Genomic DNA, 21,005 nt, shown 5'->3' with positions numbered 1-21,005 from the left:
GATGCATGGCTGAGCAGCATTCCTCCTCCTGAGTGCATCACGGGGCAGAGATAGTAGGAAGACATTGCTGCCCGACTGCCAGCGACAGTGAGGAAGAGAGGAGCGATGAAGGGTGAGAGCAACACCGGGAACATGTAGTTAAGTGGAATAAAGTACCCTTTGTTGCAGATAAGATCATTCTGCTTCCCTGGCTACCATCAACACAGATAATCCAGCGCAACAAATGTAGCCTATTATGCTGCTGGCACACCAGGAAAGCCACGAGTCCAAGCATTAAACGACCACAGGTTTGCTATATTCAGCTGACTTTTATTGGATAAGGAGAGCATCGCTTGCGTGGAATCCAAGTTGTCCCACTTGGGAATGTGACGGAAGAGGAGGCTGAAGGAAGGATCCTCAGTGGTCTGTGCGCTCAGGTGGTCACCTGACTTCCAGCAGGGTTTGTAGGCCCCTGGCCCTGGCGTTGTCTGGGTTATGTAACGACAACATCACACACATGCTAATATGCCACTTTTGTTTTTCCAATACTGTATTCTCTCAAACTGTGTCTCGGCAAATAGATCTCAATCATTGCGAGGTGAGTCGTCCAATTGAGAAAATTAATGGACTTATCTTACACTCTTGTGTTTGTCTTCCAACCTGACCTATAGTCATAAAGACCTTACTCTAGTAAACTAGTTTCTTCTGCAGTTGAGAAAATAAACATTCGCAAAAATACAAATGGTCCAACTTCCTCTACATTGGACATTTGTTTTTGGTCCATTTATTTTGTCAGAGTTACAAATGATTGTATTTAAATGTTCATTTAAATGTTAAAATTCATATATTTTTTATTTCCACTGCAGAGGAGGCTGGACCAAAAACTAATTTCCACTGTGTGAAATTCTGGACCAAAAACATGTGTCCACTGCAAGGAACGCTGGTCCAAAAACAGATGTCCACTGAAGAGGACGCTGGTCCAAAAACAATTGTCTACTCCAGAGGACGCTGGTCCAAAAACAATTGTCTACTCCAGAGGATGCTGGTCCTAAAACAAATGTCCACTGCAGACAAGGCTGGACTGAAAACAAATGTCCACTGCAGAAGACGCTGGGTGTCTGGAGGATCTTGTCTAATGTCAACATAAAAATAGATGACTTGATACTGCAATGGTGTACAGATGTACAAAGACAAAAACAAGTATTTACTTACTGAACGCACTATGTGCAGCCGTGGCAACTTTGATTTGAAAGGGGAAGTGATGCCTTTTCTGGGCTTGCTCTGAGGATTGTAGATGCAAGGAGCAGGACCCTCCTTCTGAGGGTCACACATATTGTTGTTATTAACACACAACACAGTTCAATCTGCTGTTGGGTGGGGATGCATTGCAATTCAAACGTGGACGTTCCTAAATTGATGGACAAACGTCCAAATATCAATATTGAAGTCTCTTAAATAAAGTAATACGGACGGTTTAGTAAGAGCTAACAGATAAGCTGGCTTGAATAGAAGTAGAGAACGAAAAGAAGAAGTGTCAGCAGCTAAAGAATTGAATCGTAATCCACTAGTGAGGTGCCCAAAGATTCCCACTTTGCTTCTTCCTACTCCTTTTCGGACATGTTGTACACATCCATCCATCCATTTTTTTTAAAATGTTTCCTATCGTTCCCAATCATTATGAAAGACATTACGATGGATATTATTATTATTATCTTCCATTCTAAATATTAAATAAATGTGATCAAAACTTTGCTTACAATGGATCCTATGGAAGACGTTCAATTCTGCCTACAAGGCCCTTAAAAAACGTCCAAACACCTCCATTAAGGTTTTCTACACATGATGTAAGTACAGTATATACAGTATGTAATGTTGTAACAGGCACATTTATAGTAACATTTAATATTTACGTATTTTGATCATCTTTAGCATGCACGGTGCATAAATATATAAAAAAGGCACCACGTTTGCTTTTTTTCTTCATCACTGATCTCATTGCAGACTTCATGAGAGCAAACAAACATAATAAAACATCACTTACTGTATAAGGTCTGCTGTCATTAGGATGCAGACTGCTGGGATGTTCATATATTCCCGTTTAGATGAAAAATGACCATAATTCTCCAAGTGTCTTTTCGTGTCGTTCCAGCCATTTCCGAGGCCTAAATGTCTGTCAAAGTGTACCAACTTGTCGGAATAAGTGAAGTGAAGTGAAGTGAATTACATTTATATAGCGCTTTTCTCTAGTGACTCAAAGCGCTTTACATCGTGAGACCCATTATCTAAGTTACATTTAAACCAGTGTGGGTGGCACTGGGAGCAGGTGGGTAAAGTAACTTGCCCAAGGACACCCTACTCAGATTTCTTCTGTCCAGGTGAGAGGCATGATTTATGATCTACAATAAACTTCCAGGGAGCAAAGAAGCGAGGAAACAGCAGACCACTCGATGATGTAAACATAGGGACACACATTGAAGTACTGACGGTGCCGCTATAAATAGATTGTCTGTTTTAGCGCTTATAATACCAATATCACTAATACTTGGTTAATATTCAAGTCACTAAATGTAAATTGAGTATTTTTGATGCTTTTTGGATGGTTATCTATCGTATTTTATGAGCAAAATAGAGGAGCTTCCATTGGCTCCCCTGTCAGCTGACTTTTATTTAAGTTCATTTAATATTAAGAATGCATTAAAAAAAATCCATTCGTCGTCATGTATTTCATAATGACTGTGAACGATAGGCAAAATTCCAAAAAAAAGTGCAGTTCCCCTTTAAATCTATGTGCTGTTCCAGTTTTCTTCCTGTGAGGGAGTTTTTCCTTGCCTTTGTCGCCCAAGTGGTTGTTGGTTTTCTTGACTTTCTCTCACCCACAGCCTGCCCTATATCCACACTAGGATTCAGACAGACGGAAGTGCCTTTCCCTCTGTCGGGCTCATCAGAGGAATGGCAGCTACCATGAAATGCCATTTGATCCCACTTGTCCATTTACTTTATCCGGGCTGGAAGGCTGGCTACCAAAGGTGCTAATGCATGTGTATTTAATGGGAGCCGGTGGACAGACCAACGATGGCACACTGCCATTCTGGAACTATTATTGTGAACTGCCTATGAAAGCATTTTATGATCAGACTGTCCAGTAAGTTTGTCCAGAGGATTTGTGCATGAGCTTAACCTTTGACAGAAAAATGCTCCCAACTGCACAGAAATAACACCCTCAGGATTTCTTAGCGCCTTTCCTTCTGTGTCAACACTCGACAGCTACCAACAGGTCTCAAATATCTATCAGCTACCAGCATGGAGACACGACTAAGTCTGCAACACTCTGCAATATGAGCCTAAGCCTACTCCCATGCACCTTCAAATGGGGGAAATCTTGCAATCAGACAGGCTGGGAGATAATTTCTCTTTAGCTTCTGTGGTTGTCATAATCTGCTCATGCACAACATATACCAGATACACATTACAGTAGGGCCCAACTTGTAACCAAAAGCCAATGAAAAGGTTTCGTAATGAAGCCCTGTTGAGGGCAATGGAAAGACTGATTAGTCCTAATAACAAGTGTAGGTGATCAGATACTTACTGGTGGAAAGGTGATCCTTTGAACGTTTGACCGAAACATCACATGCCTGCAAGGGGAGAAGACAGCAAGAAATGTTTTAAACAAGATTTAACATTATTTGCATTGTTGTGAAGAAAGACTATTTGTTATGTGCTTACTTGCAGGGCATTTTTTCCACTGGTTTCTTTGCCACGTTGTAATCACAAGGCGAAGTGTTAATTTGCTGGCATGGGGAACAAAGGCCTTTAAGTGTATGTAACAAATGTTATCATGCACCACCTGCTGTTGTCTCTACAAATTTGGAGTATGTGGCCTAGTGGTTTGCGCATTACTTCTTAGTCTGGACATCTAGGTTCAAATCTCCTTTGGAACTTCTATTTGCGGAGTTTGCTTATGCTTGCTTGTTTTCTTCGGGTACTCCTCCCACATTCCAAAAATCTGCAGCTTTGGTTAATTGGAGACTCTCAATTGTCCTTAGGTGTGAATATCTGTGTGTCTATATGTGCCTTGTTTTTTGTTATGTAGTATCATTAATCCACATACATTTGCTGCCTAGTATCCTATTGAGGGTCACGGGTGAGATAGAGCCTATCCCAGCTGACTTTACTCTGGGTTGGTCGACCATCAACTATTATTTACATACTCCAAATAATGCTGCATGCTAACTCTTATTTTAGTTAAATCAATAAGCACTTTCTCCAATTACAATTGAGCTTATTCTATGTTTTTATTTATTCTTAATCAGAATGTTAATTTATTGATATAAATCATGAAATGCTGTTCCCAGATAAATGCGAATTAAAAGAAACTATGCATGGATGTATTTTACAGATAAAATGTTGTCCACTGTATCCCATGCTTGTGCTACTGCACACATCAAAGGTCAGCCAGCCCCGGCAAAATAGTCTCATTCGTTTGTGCTGCAAAATCTTAGGTCTATTATAGTTTTTTAAGTTATTAACATTTTATGGATGTTATGTTATTAACAAGTAACTAACATGTTACTATTCATAAACAGTCACAACTATGTAAAAATCTCCCCACACTTGAATCATTTGTTTGTGCTGAGTTTGTGCCTCAAAAGACACTTAATTCCATTAATTAATAATCTTATGAGATCAAGAAATATCATAGACATATGGAGAACAAAACATCCTAATAAAAGGGAGTATTCATTTTACTCCGCCGTACACAATTCTTACACAATAATCTATTACTTTTTAGTAGAAGCCTATGCTCTCTCCAATGTCAGTAATCCTGAGTACCACAGTAGAGTCATCTCAGATCACAGCCCTATGAGTATGCAGATCCAAATTGATCTCCATAAAACCAAACAAAAATGGAGATTTAATCCACAATTATTATTATATGAAGATTTTAAAGAGTATATGAACAAGATTATCCAAGAGTTTATTGAGGTGAATGATAACGGAGAGGTCTCAGACTCTATATTGTGGGAAGCCCTTAAAGCTACTGTGAGAGGATATATCATTTCATTTGAAAGCTCAAAACAAAGAGAAGTAAGAAAAAGGTATAAAGAACTGGAAAAAGAAATTAAAGAAATGGAAGAAATTCATATAAATTCTCTTTTGCAGTCTGACTATAATAAGATGCTGAAACTGAAAAATGAATACAATTCTCTTCTTCACGGGGAAGTATCTAAACTCTTACTGAAAAATAAACAAAAACATTTTGAAATATCTGATAAACCACAAACACTTCTATCTAGACAGCTCAAAGGAGATCAAGCTAAAGCTGCTATCCACAAAATATGCTCAAAAACAGGTGAAACATGTACAGATTTACAGGATATCAACAATGCCTTTAAAGACTTTTATTCAGAATTATATAAATCTAGTTCAGCTATATCGGTTAATGATTTAAATGATTTTTTTACTCCATTAAATCTACCTCAACTGAGTCCAAACCATCAGAATTCTTTAAACAATACTATTTCAACTGAAGAACTGCTAAAAGCACTGAAATCTTTCTACGTGAATAAAAGCCCTGGTCCAGATGGATTTGGTGCAGAGTTTTATCAAGCGTTTAGTGAAATACTGTCCCCTATAATATTAAGAATGTTAAATGACTCTTTCGTAAACAATAAAATTCCAAGCTCTTTGTATGAAGCTCATATATGTATAATACCAAAAAAGGGAAAAAATCCACTCGATCCAGCCAATTATAGACCTATCTCCGTGCTCAATCTAGAGTCTAGATTATAAGATTCTAACTAAGGTACTCGCAACAAGTGTTAAGCAACCACATAACAGAAATTATCCATCCGGATCAGGTTGGTTTTATCCCGGACAGACCTTCTTTCGGCAATGTACGGAGATTATTGAACTTGTTGTACTCGGACTGCATAGGAAACAAAAAGGCAGCCGTCCTGACTCTGGATGCTCATAAAGCTTTTGATTCAATTGAGTGGGCTTATCTATTTCATGTTCTCAAATTATTTGGGTTGGGAGAAAATTTTATAAAATGGGTTAAAATAATTTATTTTGCACCAAAATCATATGTCATAACTAATAATGTAATATCGGATAGTTTTGAATTACATCGTGGCGTGAGACAGGGCGATTGCCTTTCGCCCTTACTTTTCAAATTGGCCCTAGAACCACTGGCTATTGGTTTAAGAATGAACTCTAATATTAAGGGATTTTCAGTGGGCACATCAGAGAGTCTCATCTCACTTTATGCAGATGATGTACTTGTTACACTTACTGAGCCAGAAATTGCATTACCACTTCTTTTAGAATATGTAGACTCTTTTGGTAAAATATCTGGTTACAAAATAAACTGGTCCAAAAGCGAGCTTATGTTCCTAGGAGATACTGTTAAGATCAGTCAAAACCCAGTTAAAGTTGCAGAAAACTATATATCCTATCTCGGCTTAAAAATATCTAAAAGTTATGAATCATTACTAAAATTGAACTTTACTGAAGCTTTTGAGAAATTGAAAGTGAGTATAGAGTATTGGAAGACCCTACCCCTCTCTATGTTGGGTAGAGTGAATGCTGTCAAAATGATTACCCTGCCAAAATTTACCTATCTTTTTCAAAATTTAACAATTCTAATTCCTGCAGATTTTTTCAAAAAACTTGAATCTTTAGTTCTAGATTTTGTGTGGGGATATAAAAAACGCAGAATATCTAAAAAGCACTTATTCAGATCTACAAGGGAAGGGGGCTGGGTCTCCCAATGTTCAAAAATTATTATTGGGCATCAAATCTGAACGCATTGACCTATTGGAAGATGGGGTTCCCAAAGAATTAATCACTTAATTCTGCTCCCTTGTGGCTGAAATTGGAACTGCAGTCATTAGTTAAACCTTACACATCATTGCTATCTTTACTTTTTACTAAATCAGTCTCTTCTATTAAATCAACAAGCCATAGTGTAGTAGTAAGAAATTCTATCAAAATTCTTTCTCAAATTAAAAAACAATTGAATATTTCTAATGTAACTATGTATTCACCAATGTCTCACAATCATGCATTTATTCCATCGATAACAGACATAATTTTTTTAAACTGGTACTTGAATGGAATTAAATGCATAAAAGACATGTTTGTCGAGGACAGTCTTGCATCATTTGAGCAATTGCGACTCAAATTCAAATTGTCCCAATTCAGTTGGTTTTGCTATTTGCAGGCAAACAAATTTATTAAAGAAAACATTTCAAAGTCTCAGCTGGTAAATGAAAAACACCCTCTCTTAGAATTACTAAATTTATCACCCACAAGTAAAAAGCTTATCGCCAAATTTGCCAGCTGCTTCATTATGCATCAGCAGACGGTGTTAAAAGAGCATGGGAACAGGAACTAAGAACAACAATACCCAAACAGCAATGGGAACGGACACTCTCTCAAATTCACAATTGCTCAATTAACAGCAGACTTAGGCTCATACAGTTTAAAGTGATTCATCGTTTTTACTACTCCAAAGTCTAATTACACAAATTTTATCCTGATACATCTCCACTTTGTGATAAATGTAAATCTGCTGAAGGATCATTGTCTCATTCGTTTTGGGAATGTCCAATTATTCAATCATTTTGGTCCAGCATTTTCTTTTTTTACTCGGGGGTATATCAGAGAAAACTTGTCCCTGACAGGGATATAATCTTGTTTGGGTGGTCTTCAGAAACACAAAAACTTCCAAAATATATTACAGCTGTGTTGCTTTCCGGGACGGTCTTGGCCAAAAGACTCATTCTCAAAGACTGGAAAACCCCATCTGCACCCAACTTCAGGAACTGGCTAAATGAACTTGTGAAAGTAATGACTCTTGAAAGAATACGATTTGTAAACTCTCCAAATATGAATAAATGGGAACAAACCTGGAAACCTTTACTGACATATATTGAATCATAATAGACATTTAAGAAAAAAACAAACGAAAAAACTGCCATCTTTTTTGTAGCTGTATTCCTTTTTTATTATCTTTATTATTTTCTGTATTGATCCTACACTATTATTGGGTTTTTTTGTTACTTCTGATATGGCCTTCCCACGGTTTACTTGCTTATTTATTTATTTATTTTTTGTGACTTTTTATTTTGTATTGTTTTACATCTGATCAACTTCTGTGACTTTCCTTTTCTTTTTTAAGTGTGAACGGTGGAGAGGTCCTCGAGAGGTGATCTTGGGATCACTTCCTGAGGATCCTTGATGCCGAGGAATGTTCATCCATCTTGCTATGGTCTGGATAGCCTGCTGATCCTGAGCCAGAGCGGGATGGATGGATAAATATATACAATATCTGGGTATCTTTTCTAATAATGTTTATACTGTAAACCTTGAATTGTTAAAGTTTAAGTGCACCTCTCTCCTCAAGTGTGCATGTGAGTGGATGTGTGATTGTATGAAGGTTTTGACTGTTAAATGTGATTTTAACTGTAAAATTCAATAAAAATATTTGAAAAAAAAAAAAAAAAAGACACTTAATTCAATAAAAATGCTATATTTCTGCACAACATGCTATCATTTCAACGTAGGTAAGTGTTAGGATTTCAGTGATATGAAATGTAAGATTGATTTACATGAAAAAATTACATGTTTTCTTCTAAACCCACTTCAGTACCTGAGATCAGACCGTTGATATGAAGCCCACCTTGTCTCTGACACCCAGCGTGACAATGTCAAGGCGTGGACATGCTTTAAAGGAGGAGGACATCTTGTGCCGCAGAACCTCTTGGGTGGAGTCAGTCAGGTCGTAAGATCCACGTAGAAAGAGATCCCCTTTTCGCAATCCCAAAGTCTGATGGTTTCGACCGGTCCTTATAAACCCGTAGGTCTTCCTAATGGAGTTCAGGTCTGCTTCCTAAATGTGATAGACGCCAGGGTTTGTTGTATCCTAAACATGACATAACCTATAAAATATTTGGAGGATGCATTTCAGACTGCTAGCTCAGTTTTTAAGCATTGTTCTGTTGAAAGATTAGTGCACAGAGTGGGGCCTTCATTCAAGACCCAAGAGGGTTGAGGCTATACAACAAGCTCCATATTTAATCTCTTCTCTATCTGTCAGCTGGGCCTTAAAGGGAAAGTGCACTTTTTTTCTTTTTTTTTTGGGGGGCGGGGAGAGAATTCTTGATGGCTAGCAATGATGCTAATGGGAGTAAATAATTTTGCCTCTATAGCCCCCTGAAACATGACACAAATATGTTACGAGGGCGGCGCTGAACAATTGAATCCGAGTGGACCATGTTCTGTGCCTCTATGGTTGAGGCAGCCGATCGGAGCTGTGGCCGCAAGGTGGTCGGTGCCTGCCGTGGCGGTAATCCCAGAACCACTGGTGTCCACCAGCAGTAAGCGATGCCGTCAAGCGGCAGAAGGAGTCCTATCGGGTCATTTTGGCTCGTGGGACTCCGGAGGCAGCGGAGAGGTACCAGCGGCTAAGCGGTTTGCGGCTTTGGCGGTTGCAGAGGCAAAAAGTCGGACATAGAAGGAGTTTGGAGTAGCCATGGAGAACGAATTCCTGACGGCTTCGAAGCGATTCTGGACCACCATCCACCGCCTCAGGAGGGGAAAGCAGTGCACTGTCAACACCTTGTATAGTGGGGGCCTTGTGCTGCTGACGTCGACTGGGGATGTTGTGGATCGGTGGAAGGAATACTTCGAAGACCTCCTCAATCCCACCTACACGTCTTCTAATGAGGAAGCAGTGCCTGGAGACTCTGTGGTGGACTTTCCTGTTTCTGGGGCTGAGGTTGCCGAGGTAGTTAAGAAGCGCCTCGGTGGCAGGGCAGAGTAGATGAGATCCGCCAGGAGTTCATTGAGGCTTTGGATGCTGTGGGTCTGTCGTGGTTGACAAAATTCTGCAACATAGCGTGGACATCGGGGGTGGTGCCTCTGGATTGGCATAGAGGGGTGGTTCCTGTATTTAAAAAGGGGAACCGGAGGGTGTGTTTTTACTATCGAGGAATCACACTCCTCAGCCCTCCCGATAAGCTTTAATCAGGTGTACTGGAGAGGAGGCTACGATGGATAGTCGATAGTGTGGTTTTCGTCCTGGTCGTGGAACTGTGGACCAACTCTATACTATTGGCAGGATTCTTGAGGAAGCATGGGTGTTTTCCCAACCAGTCTACATGTGTTTTGTGGACTTGGAAAAGGCATTCGACCGCGTCCCTCGGGAGGTCCTGTGGGGTGTGCTCGGAGAGTATGGGGTATCGGACCACTTAATCGTAGCGGTCCGCTCCCTGTATGATCAGTGTCAGAACTTGGTCCGCATTGTCGGCAGCAGTGTTGGGACTAATGCGTTACAAAGTAACGCGTTACTGTAACGCCGTTAGTTTCGGCGGTAACTAGTAATCTAACGCGTTATTTTTTATTTTTCAGTAACTCAGTTACCGTTACTACATGATGCGTTACTGCGTTATTTTACATTACTTTTAATGTAGTATAAAGTGTGTTAGTGTCGTAGTTCTGATTCTTCTTGTGTCACAAACCGGAGAAGAGAGACGTGCGCTCTGTGTGTGTGTCTGAGTGTGGGGAGTAAAGAGAGAGAGGAGGGGGGCGTGTCTGATCATGGCGGAGCTGCAGTCGAGTTTGTTAGAGATATTTTCACTACTATTCTTTTGTCGAGCACAAAGAAAATAACATTTTAGTTCAATGTAAATTGTGCTTTGGATCAAAGATCCCATCCTACTGCCCAAAACAGCAATTCAAATCTGCTGAGTGCTGCAACAAGCTACATAAGCAACATGCTTCGACGTAGCTAGTAAAGAGAGACAGAGACTCCGATGCCACTTTCCCTCCACCACTTAAGGATTAACTCTGCCTCTGTTCATCATTCAGCACTGAAGGTACACACTCTGTCAATCAATGTTCCCTCTAATTGTTCATGTGTGAGCAAACGCAAAAAGTCCGTGAGCATTGAGTGGAGCCCATGTGAGCAACATCAGACGTGCACACTGTGGCTACACCAGCAGCACACCTGTCCCAAACCTGACTAAATAACAACTTACATCTCCATCCATCCATCCATTTTATACCGCTTGTCCCTTTCGGGGTCGCTGGAGCCTATCTCAGCTGCATTCTGGCGGAAGGCGGTGTACACCCTGGACAAGTCCCCACCTCATCGCAGGGCCAACACAGATAGACATACAACATTCTCTTATTATTATAATCAAATGACAGCAGTCATTTACTTTTCTAACATAAGTGTTTAGGCCCACTTATAATGACAATAACAACAAATATTGTTTTTCATGAACTGTGTACCGTACTTGTATTGTTTGTCTGGGTGGAGGTCCTGCTTTGGAAATAATTTGTACCCCTTTCAGACATTGCATTTAGTTCCCATTAAAACATTCACATGTTGCACAATGAGATGTAAGCAGGGGATCATGTGTACATTCCTGCAACTTCCTGTTTGTAAACAATATAATTTTATGAGTATTTATTTAATATACTAATAGCATTTCATGATTATTATTTATAAATTAAGATTCCTAATAAATGACACTAGAATAAGCACACATTTGATTGGTAAATCATAGTGTAAGGACCTTGAATGACACTTTATGTATGGTGTTGGAGTTGTCCGACTTTTTGTGTGGCTGTAAACGCATCACTGGCTAAGTGCCATATGTGCATGTGTTGGCGCAAGTGAGAAAGAGCGAGCAGCTGCTGTTGATCTAACAAAGTTGCTTTTGGTCTGGTTTGTACTGCAGAAAATGACCACTTTTGCTAGATATAATTTTTTTTACTAATGTTTTGGTGATGTGTTTATGGCCGACAATAAAGAGTTTTGCTCAGTAAAGTGATGAATGGAATTCATGTCCTCAAAGCGTCTCGACAGACGTTACAATATTTGAACAATGATGACAAAAACTGTTTTCTCTGTCGTGTCCGTGTCGTGTTGAAAATTGTTATGCGCTTATTTTTTTATTTGATTTTGTGCGTGGCATAGATTTGCCGTGCGCAGAGGACGATTGAGCAGTGCGCAATTGCACAGGCGCGCACCTTAGAGGGAACGTTTCTGTCAATTCTCTTATATACTCTTTCATCCTAGACTTCTAGAGTGTTTGACTATCACATCACTCTAAATGTATAGACTATAAAGTTCACAAACATAAAGAGGGATCCTAGTGGGCCAGGCCAATCTTTCCTTATCTCTAAACTAAAACTGGGGAAATGTGTAGAGTGTTCTGAGCTTCAGACATGATTTTGTGTCAGAATTCTTTGAGGAAAAAATGCCTGGTTAGGCTTTGTGTATGTAAAAATAAAGTTAAAGTACTTATTTGGTTTACAGCTATGTTGTTATTATGCTGTTTGTTACGTATGTATGTTATGTTGCAGCTATTTAAAATAGTTTTGTCAATTTGTTCTGGCCAGAAACAAATTGGCCTTTGTAACATATCTTTGTCTTTGTGTGTTGTATGTAGACCACATTGCTTAGCAGAGTTCAGTGATGCAAATGCATGTCAAGTTGATCAACACATTGTATTATTCTGCAATGCAATAACAGTACTGAAATGAAGGCTAAAGGGCATTAATGGGAGCTTTAAAAAAAAAAGAAGAAAAAAATAAGTAACTAAATAGTTACTTTTCAAAGTAACACATTACTTTTTGGTGTAAGTAACTGAGTTAGTAACTGAGTTACTTTTGAAATGAAGTAACTAGTAACTATAACTAGTTACTGGTTTTCAGTAACTAACCCAACACTGGTCGGCAGTATGTCGGACCTGTTTCCAGTGAGGGTTGGACTCCGCCAAGGCTGCCCTTTGTTACTGGCTTCATCTGGCCAAGATCTTCAGCTCTCACTGGATCGGTTGGCAGCGGAGTGTGAAGCGACTGGGATGAAAATCAGCACAAGTCAGAGTCCGTGGTTCTCACCCGGAAAAAGGGTGAAGTGCCATCTCGGGGTTGGGGAGAATATCCAGCCCCAAGTGGATGAGTTCAAGTACCTCAGGGTCTTGTTTACGAGTGAGGGAAGAGTGGATCATGAGATCGCCAGGCGGATCGTTGCGCTATCTGCAGTGATGTGGACCCTGTATCATTCCGTCGTGTTGAAGAAAGAGCTGAGCCGGTAGGCAAAGCAGACGAAATGAGTTTCCTCCGTCAGGTGGCGGGGCTCTCACTTAGAGATAGGGTAAGAAGCTCTGTCATTTGGGAGGGGGGATTTTGTAGGGGGAAGAAATTTGGCGTGACAAGGCCTTTTGCTTGTGCAGTTTAGCATTAAACAAACAAGCTAACATTAGCTCGACCAGTTACGGTCTTATTTTAGCTGCGTTATTGCTGCATATTCCATAACCTCCACTTCGCTGCAGCACTACCTTTTTGCTGACCTAAATCTCTTCTCAAATAACATGTAACTTCTTATTATGGTGTTGTTAAAACATTTCCAGACATTTGCTTGTTCAACAAAAACAGCGTAAAAAGGAGTGTATAAGGACTTCTGTCGACTGATGCGTTCGATGCTGTTTGTTTGTTTTATTTGGTTGCCATTTTGAAGCATAAAAACAACGACCCCAAATTAGGGGGGAAGAGCAGCTGTCCCTGCGAATTACAGGTACGCTAAAAGCCCTAAGTGCCAATCGAGCATGCTTTCACTCTCAGTAAGTAGAACTCTCCTACCTTCAGCCCTACTAGCCACCACTGACTATGGGCTTACCACCCTTGTAGATAAATAAATATACAATAGAAAACGAAGTCAAAATGTATTGTTTCTACTATGGTGACTTAACCATGATAATAAGTATCAGACATTAAAGGCCTACTGAAAGCCACTACAACCGACCACGCAGTCTGATAGTTTATATATCAATGATGAAATCTTAACATTGCAACACATGCCAATACGGCCGGGTTAACTTATAAAGTGCAATTTTAAAATTCCCGCCACGCTTCCGGTTGAAAAAGCCTTCGGAGGATGAGTATGCGCGTGACGTCAATCATTGAACCGGAAGTATTGAATACAATACAAAAAAGCTCTGTTTTCATTTCATAATTCCACAGTATTCTGGACATCTGTGTTGGTGAATCTTTTGCAATTTGTTTAATGAACAATGGAGGCTGCAAAGAAGAACGTTGTAGGTGGGTCGCTGTATAGCGGCTGGCTGTAGCAACACAACAAGGATTACTCACTTGGATAGCAGACGCGCTAGCTGACGCTAACCGGCCACCGCACGGATGATCGGGTGAAGCCCTTTGTCGCGCCGTTGATCGCTGGAACGCAGGTGAGCACGGGTGTTGATGAGCTGGGCAGATGATGGCTGGCTGGCGTAGGTGGAGCGCTATTGTTTTTATCATAACTCTGTGAGGTCCGGTTGCTAAGTTGCTAAGTCAGCCTTAGCGTCGTTAGCAACAGCATTGTTAAGCTTTGCCAGGCTGAGATCTATTAACCGTGTAGTTACATGTACATGGTTTAATAGTATTGTTGATCTTCTGTCTATCCTTCCAGTCAGGGATTTATTTATTTTGTTTCTATCTGCATTTGAGACAGATGCTATCACGTTAGCTCATGCTGATTAGCATGAGCTTCGTCGATGTATTGTCGTGGAGATAAAAGGCACTGAATGTCCATTTCGCGTTCTCGACTCTCATTTTCAAGAGGATATAGTATCCGAGGTGGTTTAAAATACAAATCCGTGATCCACAATAGAAAAAGGAGAGAGTGTGGAATCCAATGAGCCAGCTTGTACCTAAGAACAGCGAAAAAAAATATGTATTTCACTGCATTCTAGTCTGTCACTCTAACGTTCCTCGTCCACGAATCTTTCATCCTCGCTCAAATTAATGGGGTAATGGTCCGAATAGCTCTAGCTGCGTTGAAAACAATAGGAAAATATGAGGGAGTGAACAACTGACAACGTCACGCTACTTCCGGTAGGGGCAAGGTTTTTTTTTTATCAGAGACCAAAAGTTGCGAACTTTATCGACGTTGTTCTATACTAAATCCTTTCAGCAAAAATATGGCAATATCGCAAAATGATCAAGTATGACACATAGAATGGATCTGCTATCCCCGTTTAAATTAAAAAAATTCATTTCAGTAGGCCTTTAAAGAGGGCCTTACCTTTTCTGCTGTTACCACCCAGAAAAATGAAATCAACCATAGAGACGGCTGTTTGTTCCTGGGTCCGTATGTTGCACGGTGCTCATTGCAGTACCATTCACTATTTGGCTGACTGGAGATCCAGTGACACCTTAGCACCATTAAAACTGTGAGCGTTACTATAGCATCGACTCCACTATCAATCAATTTTTCAACAAGCTGGCCCTGTTATTGGAGAGCTAAATGTAGACTCCCTGGTTGGTGAGTTTGACTGAAAGCGAGACAATTGCAGGCCAAAGTCCAGTGGTGTGCTGCACATGCAGAGCAAGACATGGTTGTTCTCGTTAAAACACATTTACCTGACAGATCAAAAGTTGCCGGTGTGACCTTTAAACTATAAAACGATGAGGCGTGGTCAAATTATGCTTTTTATAAGAGCACCCTTAGATGTTTCACAAATTAGCACACAATATGACCATCATATTCAACTTCTTTAAGACACTACTGTATACAGTAAGTGCTAAAATACAGTGTTCCTCTGTATTTAGAAACATAAGTAGTCACTCAGAGGACATTTGGATTACATTGATAATCAATGCAGAGTTGTCAAAAAATGTATTGCCATTTTAAAAATGCTGTTATAATTGCAATGAGGCATCGATCTGTGTTTTATGCTTGTGTGCAGTAGTGGAACACATGCTGTTTGTTTTTACAGCATTTGCTACAGATTTTATATAAAAATAATTTTTAAAAAAACGGTCAAATGTAAGCTATGAGACAAGCTGTTCCAAGTCCTTCATTACGATGTAAATAGTTTGAACCGGACATGAGTTAGTGTGTACCTGCGTGAAGTTGCAATGGTTGTTTGTGCTGTTTTCGTTTGAGTTATTAAAAGATTATTTTGTAAGTCAAAGTTCAGCCAGCACATTTATGACATAAATGGGGACTGTTTATAATACCACTTTATTACACGTTAACATGCAAAAAAAACAAAAATAACTAAACATTTTTGCAGTACAAACGAATTAGGGGATTTTAACTTAATTTTGGCAATATGGGGGCTAGCTGACCTTCGTATGACCCATAAAAAACTCAAAAACAAGTTTGATTACCTATAAAAATAATCTTTAGTAACAGCACAACCATTTCAACGACACAAACTAATGACTGTTTCAACAGGGTGGGGGGCCAACTTCACGCAGGTCCAATGAAGTTTCCACTTGAATTTGCATGTTTGATCAGTAACCATATAATCCACACAAGGCAGAGCAGAGGTTCACAATAGTGCTTTATTTTGTCAAATCAAACGAATCTCTGCAAGCTACTGTAACAAACTCAACCAGAATTTATTTTTTAAATAAAAAGAAACAGGTTAACTTATTTACACCAGTTTCTGCTCCATCACTTGCACCAAGTGACTATATTGAAGACATGAGGCAATACCCAGCCTGCGCAGTCAGACCACATACTAATTAATTGTTGGGTACTGTAGTACATTCACACTTCCAGAACAGAAGCTTTTCATTCCACTCGTTACTTTTATGTTAACACCAGAAAACAATTGTCTGAGCATAGCTTAACATTAAGAGGCATTGGCTGATGCTCCTCAGTGCTTAGAGCAAATAAGGGAAACTTTATTTCAAATATATAAGTAACAAGGCAAAGGGGACAATATTTTCTAATAAATAAAAAAACAGCACCATGCCCTCAATACAAAAATACTAATTACAGGGTATACAAACTCAAAGACCAATTAGAACTGAAAAACAAGACACATTTCCGAATCCGTGTATTGTAAATTTTATTGGAAAACAAAAAATATACAACTTGGAATGGATTATTTGAGGCATGACCAGAGGCCATAAAAAAATTGTGATAAAACATTAAAAAGCATGGTAAGATTAGTCATTTTCTGGTATACAGAACAGCTGATACAAAAAGTTTGTACGAGTACCTAGGAGATACACCCGTGTCGTTTTTTTTGCAGTAGTGCAATGCTGAGAGATTTCCCATATATACTTTGTCCATAGTCCATGCAGAGTTTTAACTCCTCTACATTGTTTCCATGCCAACAGTGTTGCCAAGTGACAACCAGCTGACAGGTTTCCAATGTCACCTTGCCAAGGAGGGCCCCGAGCACAACACTGGAAGATTCAGTACTCCGGCTCCCAGGGGCCTCCACAGGCATCTGGTTGTATGACCATTCGTCACTCGAACACCATGACAGCAAAAGAAAGGGACATGGGGACAAGAGCCTATGCAGTTTACATGCAGTTCCTTTGGACAGCAGTAGGGGCAAGGACGAAGGGGGTTAATAAGATTTTACAGATAAATTACACAAAGAAAAAAGGCAAATTATTTATATACGAAATCTGTACAAGGCCTTCACTTCGCCGTCATCATTTGTACAAACTCTGCAGGGGTAAGGAGTAAGAAAGAATAATGAGATTCTGAATATAAGAAGGAAATAAAATAAAAAAACTACCAACCTTCATAGTTGACCTGTCCATCTCCATCAATATCTGCTTCTCTGATCATCTCATCTACTTCTTCATCAGTCAGCTTCTCTCCCAGATTTGTCATCACATGACGCAGCTCAGCAGCACTGATATAGCCATTGCCATCCTGAATGTTAAACAAGTCAGCACATTTTAACTTGGATGTTTCATTGAGAAGTGGGTGCTGTTTCACTAAGCCTTTACCTTGTCAAACACACGAAAAGCTTCTCTGATCTCCTCCTCACTGTCTGTATCCTTCATTTTCCTGGCCATCATGGTCAGAAATTCTGGGAAATCTATCGTACCATTGCCTAAAAAACGAAAACAATTAACAAGGGTGTTTCAAGTGTGTAGGCTGCCATGAGAGTGACTAAAACATTTTGGAGCCACTTACCATCGGCGTCTACTTCATTTATCATGTCCTGCAACTCTGCCTCTGTGGGGTTCTGACCAAGCGAGCGCATGACCGTGCCCAGCTCCTTGGTGGTGATGGTGCCATCTCCATCCTTGTCAAAAAGTGAAAATGCCTCCTTGAATTCTGATAGCAAAGTGGAAAGAAGGGGCAAATAAATTGAATTATGTTCGCTATGTTTCCTATATGAAGATGCTTTGACTTCCAATTGCAACACTGAAAAGCAACTATTCGCAGGGTATACAACAGACATATGTGGTAATCAACAATTCTGTAATGTTACAATAACAACACTTTTGGAATGAACTCGCCGCATGGCCTGAGAAACGCCTATCCGCACCACATAATAGGTCACTAAAATTTAAAGATTGGGATTACATTTTTTCAAAGCACTGCTATATTTGACAGGAACATACAGTCCTGCCACATTACATCATTTTTTACGCAGCAGATACGTATTCCAGGAGGGAATCCATCAATGCTCTGACGGCAGCAAGCCAATCCACTTTGGTTCATTCTCAGTTTGAAAAGCAGTCGGTCGCCTTGTAGAACGCCTTAAAAGGCAAGTGTATAAATCCACAGTATGAGATGCAAGGATCTGTAACGCAGGCCTCTTTGAGAGCAGGATGGGAGAAAAGCAGAATATCAATGCACTTGGTGGCTTACCAGCAATCTGCTCTTCTGTAAGCTGATCGGCCTGGAAAAAGGATTTTCAAAATTGACATTAAAAAGCTGTTCAGAACCAGCACATTCATCACATAAATTGTTTCGACTTTGTTGTGGCTCTAATGGCTGAACAGAAGACGGGGGTCATATCCTGGCTAGGCGACACAATGACAAACAACAATGACGCACAAAATGTTTTAAAAAATGTTAGCGTCCATTAATCAAGACATTTTAAATTGAAAGACTTGGTGCCACACACACACTATAAAGTCGACCTGCAATTTGGCGGCAAAATAACGTTCGCCTTGGCAAGCCAACCTTTGAACGTTGTATGTTTTAGACATGGACAGAACGCAGTTTAAACAGGAAGCCAAACATCAGTCTCAGGCTGCAAGGCGACAATCAGTCATAAAAGCCAGCATCATAAATGTAATTGACAGTTGTCCGTTACAGTTAACTGATAAAAGCCTAATAATGACGCAGTACTTTCCAAAGACTGACGCGGTTATATTAGCCTTTTTATCATTAACAGACAAACAATTCACATATTTAGCAGACTCCGTTTGAGAATAGAATGAGCAACAATGCACTGCGGGAACATGACAGCCTTAGCAGAGGATTCTCTTCAGCGCCCCGCCGATGATATTACGGCTCCTTTCCGCTCATTTAAAAAAATATTCCTGATAGCATACAAATCCAATTTGATAAAGCATGCTCGTTTTTATTTCCTCTTACCATTTCGATGTAGATGCAAGTGCTTGTTCTCGACAAAAATCCTTAACACTCCGTCGCTGGCACGTAATGTCGCCACACTGCCCGCTAGTAAGCACGCAGCACCGCGCAGACAACTGGGCTTGCCTTTAACCGTTATCTTAAACTCCTCCTCTTTTTTAATATCCCTCCGCCGTCTCATAGTGCTCTCAATCGTCTAAATAACGCAATTGGGATTTCATGAAGCGAAGGACACATTAATAATTCGGCAAAATATTAAAAAAAACATTAGTGTGTCTTTTCTGGTGGTTTATACCCTGATAAGATTAATAACGCTTTGAATCGAAGGCGGTCTAGGTTACGGCGTATGAATACTTTCCGCTGCTCTGTGATGGGGTACCAACAGTAACGGAGAGAAATGGCGCGCTGTGATTGGTTTGTTTGTACCTGCAATGCGTCACTCCCATGCTCTGCGCTGCGCTGCATCTTCAGCCATAGACGTCCTGTCAGGGGCTCAGCAGAGTTCTATGCTCATGGACACCACCCAAAGGCAACTTCGGATACATTGTTTTGCTAAGTAAATTATTTACTATTTATAAACTAAAAACACACTCAATTTAATAGGTCACGTAATTTGCCTAAATGGTTCTATTTGTTTTTAATTATTTAATACCATTGCTCTCATACCAGCATATTCATGTAAGTGTGCGACATATTTTCTGTTCTTATTCTGCAGTTGGTGTAAGTAAGTATCTGATAGCAAGATTGCTTGGCTGCACTCCTAAAGTCTTCCAATTGCCATCTGTCTCCAGCCTGGACCAATGGGAGAGGATATACCTGTAACATTCCCTGCATCACTTTGGGTAACACAACAAGCAAATCCACTGAAGTGGTTCCCACTTCCAATCTGTGGTGATGCTGCCGGTCATGTGACCAACTGAGCAGCCTCAGAACTATTTATCTTTTCCCTGCATAATCTTGGGCGCATTAAATTGTTTTTTTAAGGGGATTTTTTTTGCCTGCAGATTACATAATGCCAATAGGTGACGGCACAAAGGCCGAAATCTGTCACAAGAACCGGATAAGCCGGAGCACGTGTGAATATGATCGAATGACAGCATTCAGCGATTAGTGTTGGAGTTTAACACGTGAGTTAAACAGTGCCACTTTAGATTTTGTTAGAAAACCGTGCAAAATAAATCTAAATGAGAACTGAAATGCATAAATGAACATTTAACAGCAGCTTTACATTCGACTCTTGTTGGCAAAGACGGTGATGAGCCATGCGGACGGTACCTTTGTATTTTGCTATGAGTGCTTTCTTGAATTTCAATAGTGTTTCTCGCCTTTTTTTGTCAAAGTGCTGACTTTTGCAACTTTCTTTGGCCCCATGGCCCCTTTTTTGCAGCTATACTCAGCGAAACAAGGTACAAAGTATTGTAGTTTAAAGGCCTACTGAAATTAATTTTTTTTATTTAAACGGGGATAGCAGATCCATTCTATGTGTCATACTTGATCATTTCGCGTTATTGCCATATTTTTGCTGAAAGGATTTAGTAGAGAACATCGACGATAAAGTTCGCAACTTTTGGTCGCTGATAAAAAAAGCCTTGCCTGTACCGGAAGTCGCGTGACGTCGCAGGTTGTAGGGCTCCTCACATTT

The 21,005-nt window shown here is 40.0% G+C and overlaps 2 protein-coding genes across 2 annotated transcripts; both read right to left on the bottom strand.

The window, feature by feature from the left end:
• Positions 1-233: 233 nt before the first annotated feature.
• stpg4 (sperm-tail PG-rich repeat containing 4) lies at positions 234-17,243 on the bottom strand. The gene is made up of 6 exons (XM_062057878.1): positions 17,172-17,243; positions 8,663-8,872; positions 3,703-3,767; positions 3,566-3,611; positions 1,192-1,296; positions 234-467 (listed from the first exon to the last, which is right to left on the bottom strand). The coding sequence occupies exons 1-6, from the start codon at positions 17,241-17,243 to the stop codon at positions 234-236; spliced, it is 732 nt and encodes a 243-aa protein (XP_061913862.1).
• calm2a (calmodulin 2a (phosphorylase kinase, delta)) lies at positions 16,840-19,492 on the bottom strand. Its single transcript, XM_062058811.1, has 6 exons — positions 19,367-19,492; positions 18,632-18,662; positions 17,948-18,091; positions 17,758-17,864; positions 17,545-17,680; positions 16,840-17,469 (listed from the first exon to the last, which is right to left on the bottom strand). The coding sequence occupies exons 1-6, from the start codon at positions 19,367-19,369 to the stop codon at positions 17,441-17,443; spliced, it is 450 nt and encodes a 149-aa protein (XP_061914795.1). The 5' UTR covers positions 19,370-19,492; the 3' UTR covers positions 16,840-17,440.
• Positions 19,493-21,005: the final 1,513 nt, after the last annotated feature.

The sequence above is a fragment of the Entelurus aequoreus genome, linkage group LG09 (genome assembly GCF_033978785.1).
Source record: "Entelurus aequoreus isolate RoL-2023_Sb linkage group LG09, RoL_Eaeq_v1.1, whole genome shotgun sequence".
Lineage (NCBI taxonomy): Eukaryota > Metazoa > Chordata > Actinopteri > Syngnathiformes > Syngnathidae > Entelurus > Entelurus aequoreus.
The sequence above is the reverse complement of the archived record's forward strand: the minus strand, read 5'-3'. Positions and strand labels throughout refer to the sequence as shown.

Excerpts from the sequence above, each read along its gene's own strand:
- stpg4 (XM_062057878.1), bottom strand. The coding sequence starts at position 17,243 with ATGCCTGTGGAGGCCCCTGGGAGCCGGAGTACTGAATCTTCCAGTGTT. Across the intron at positions 8,873-17,171 it reads TCGGGGCCCTCCTTGGCAAG|GAAGCAGACCTGAACTCCAT; the intron begins GTGACATTGGAA and ends TATCACATTTAG. Across the intron at positions 3,612-3,702 it reads GTGGAAAAAATGCCCTGCAA|GCATGTGATGTTTCGGTCAA; the intron begins GTAAGCACATAA and ends CTCCCCTTGCAG.
- calm2a (XM_062058811.1), bottom strand. Across the intron at positions 17,865-17,947 it reads AAATGAAGTAGACGCCGATG|GCAATGGTACGATAGATTTC; the intron begins GTAAGTGGCTCC and ends TTCGTTTTTTAG. Across the intron at positions 17,681-17,757 it reads CTTTTCGTGTGTTTGACAAG|GATGGCAATGGCTATATCAG; the intron begins GTAAAGGCTTAG and ends TTTAACATTCAG.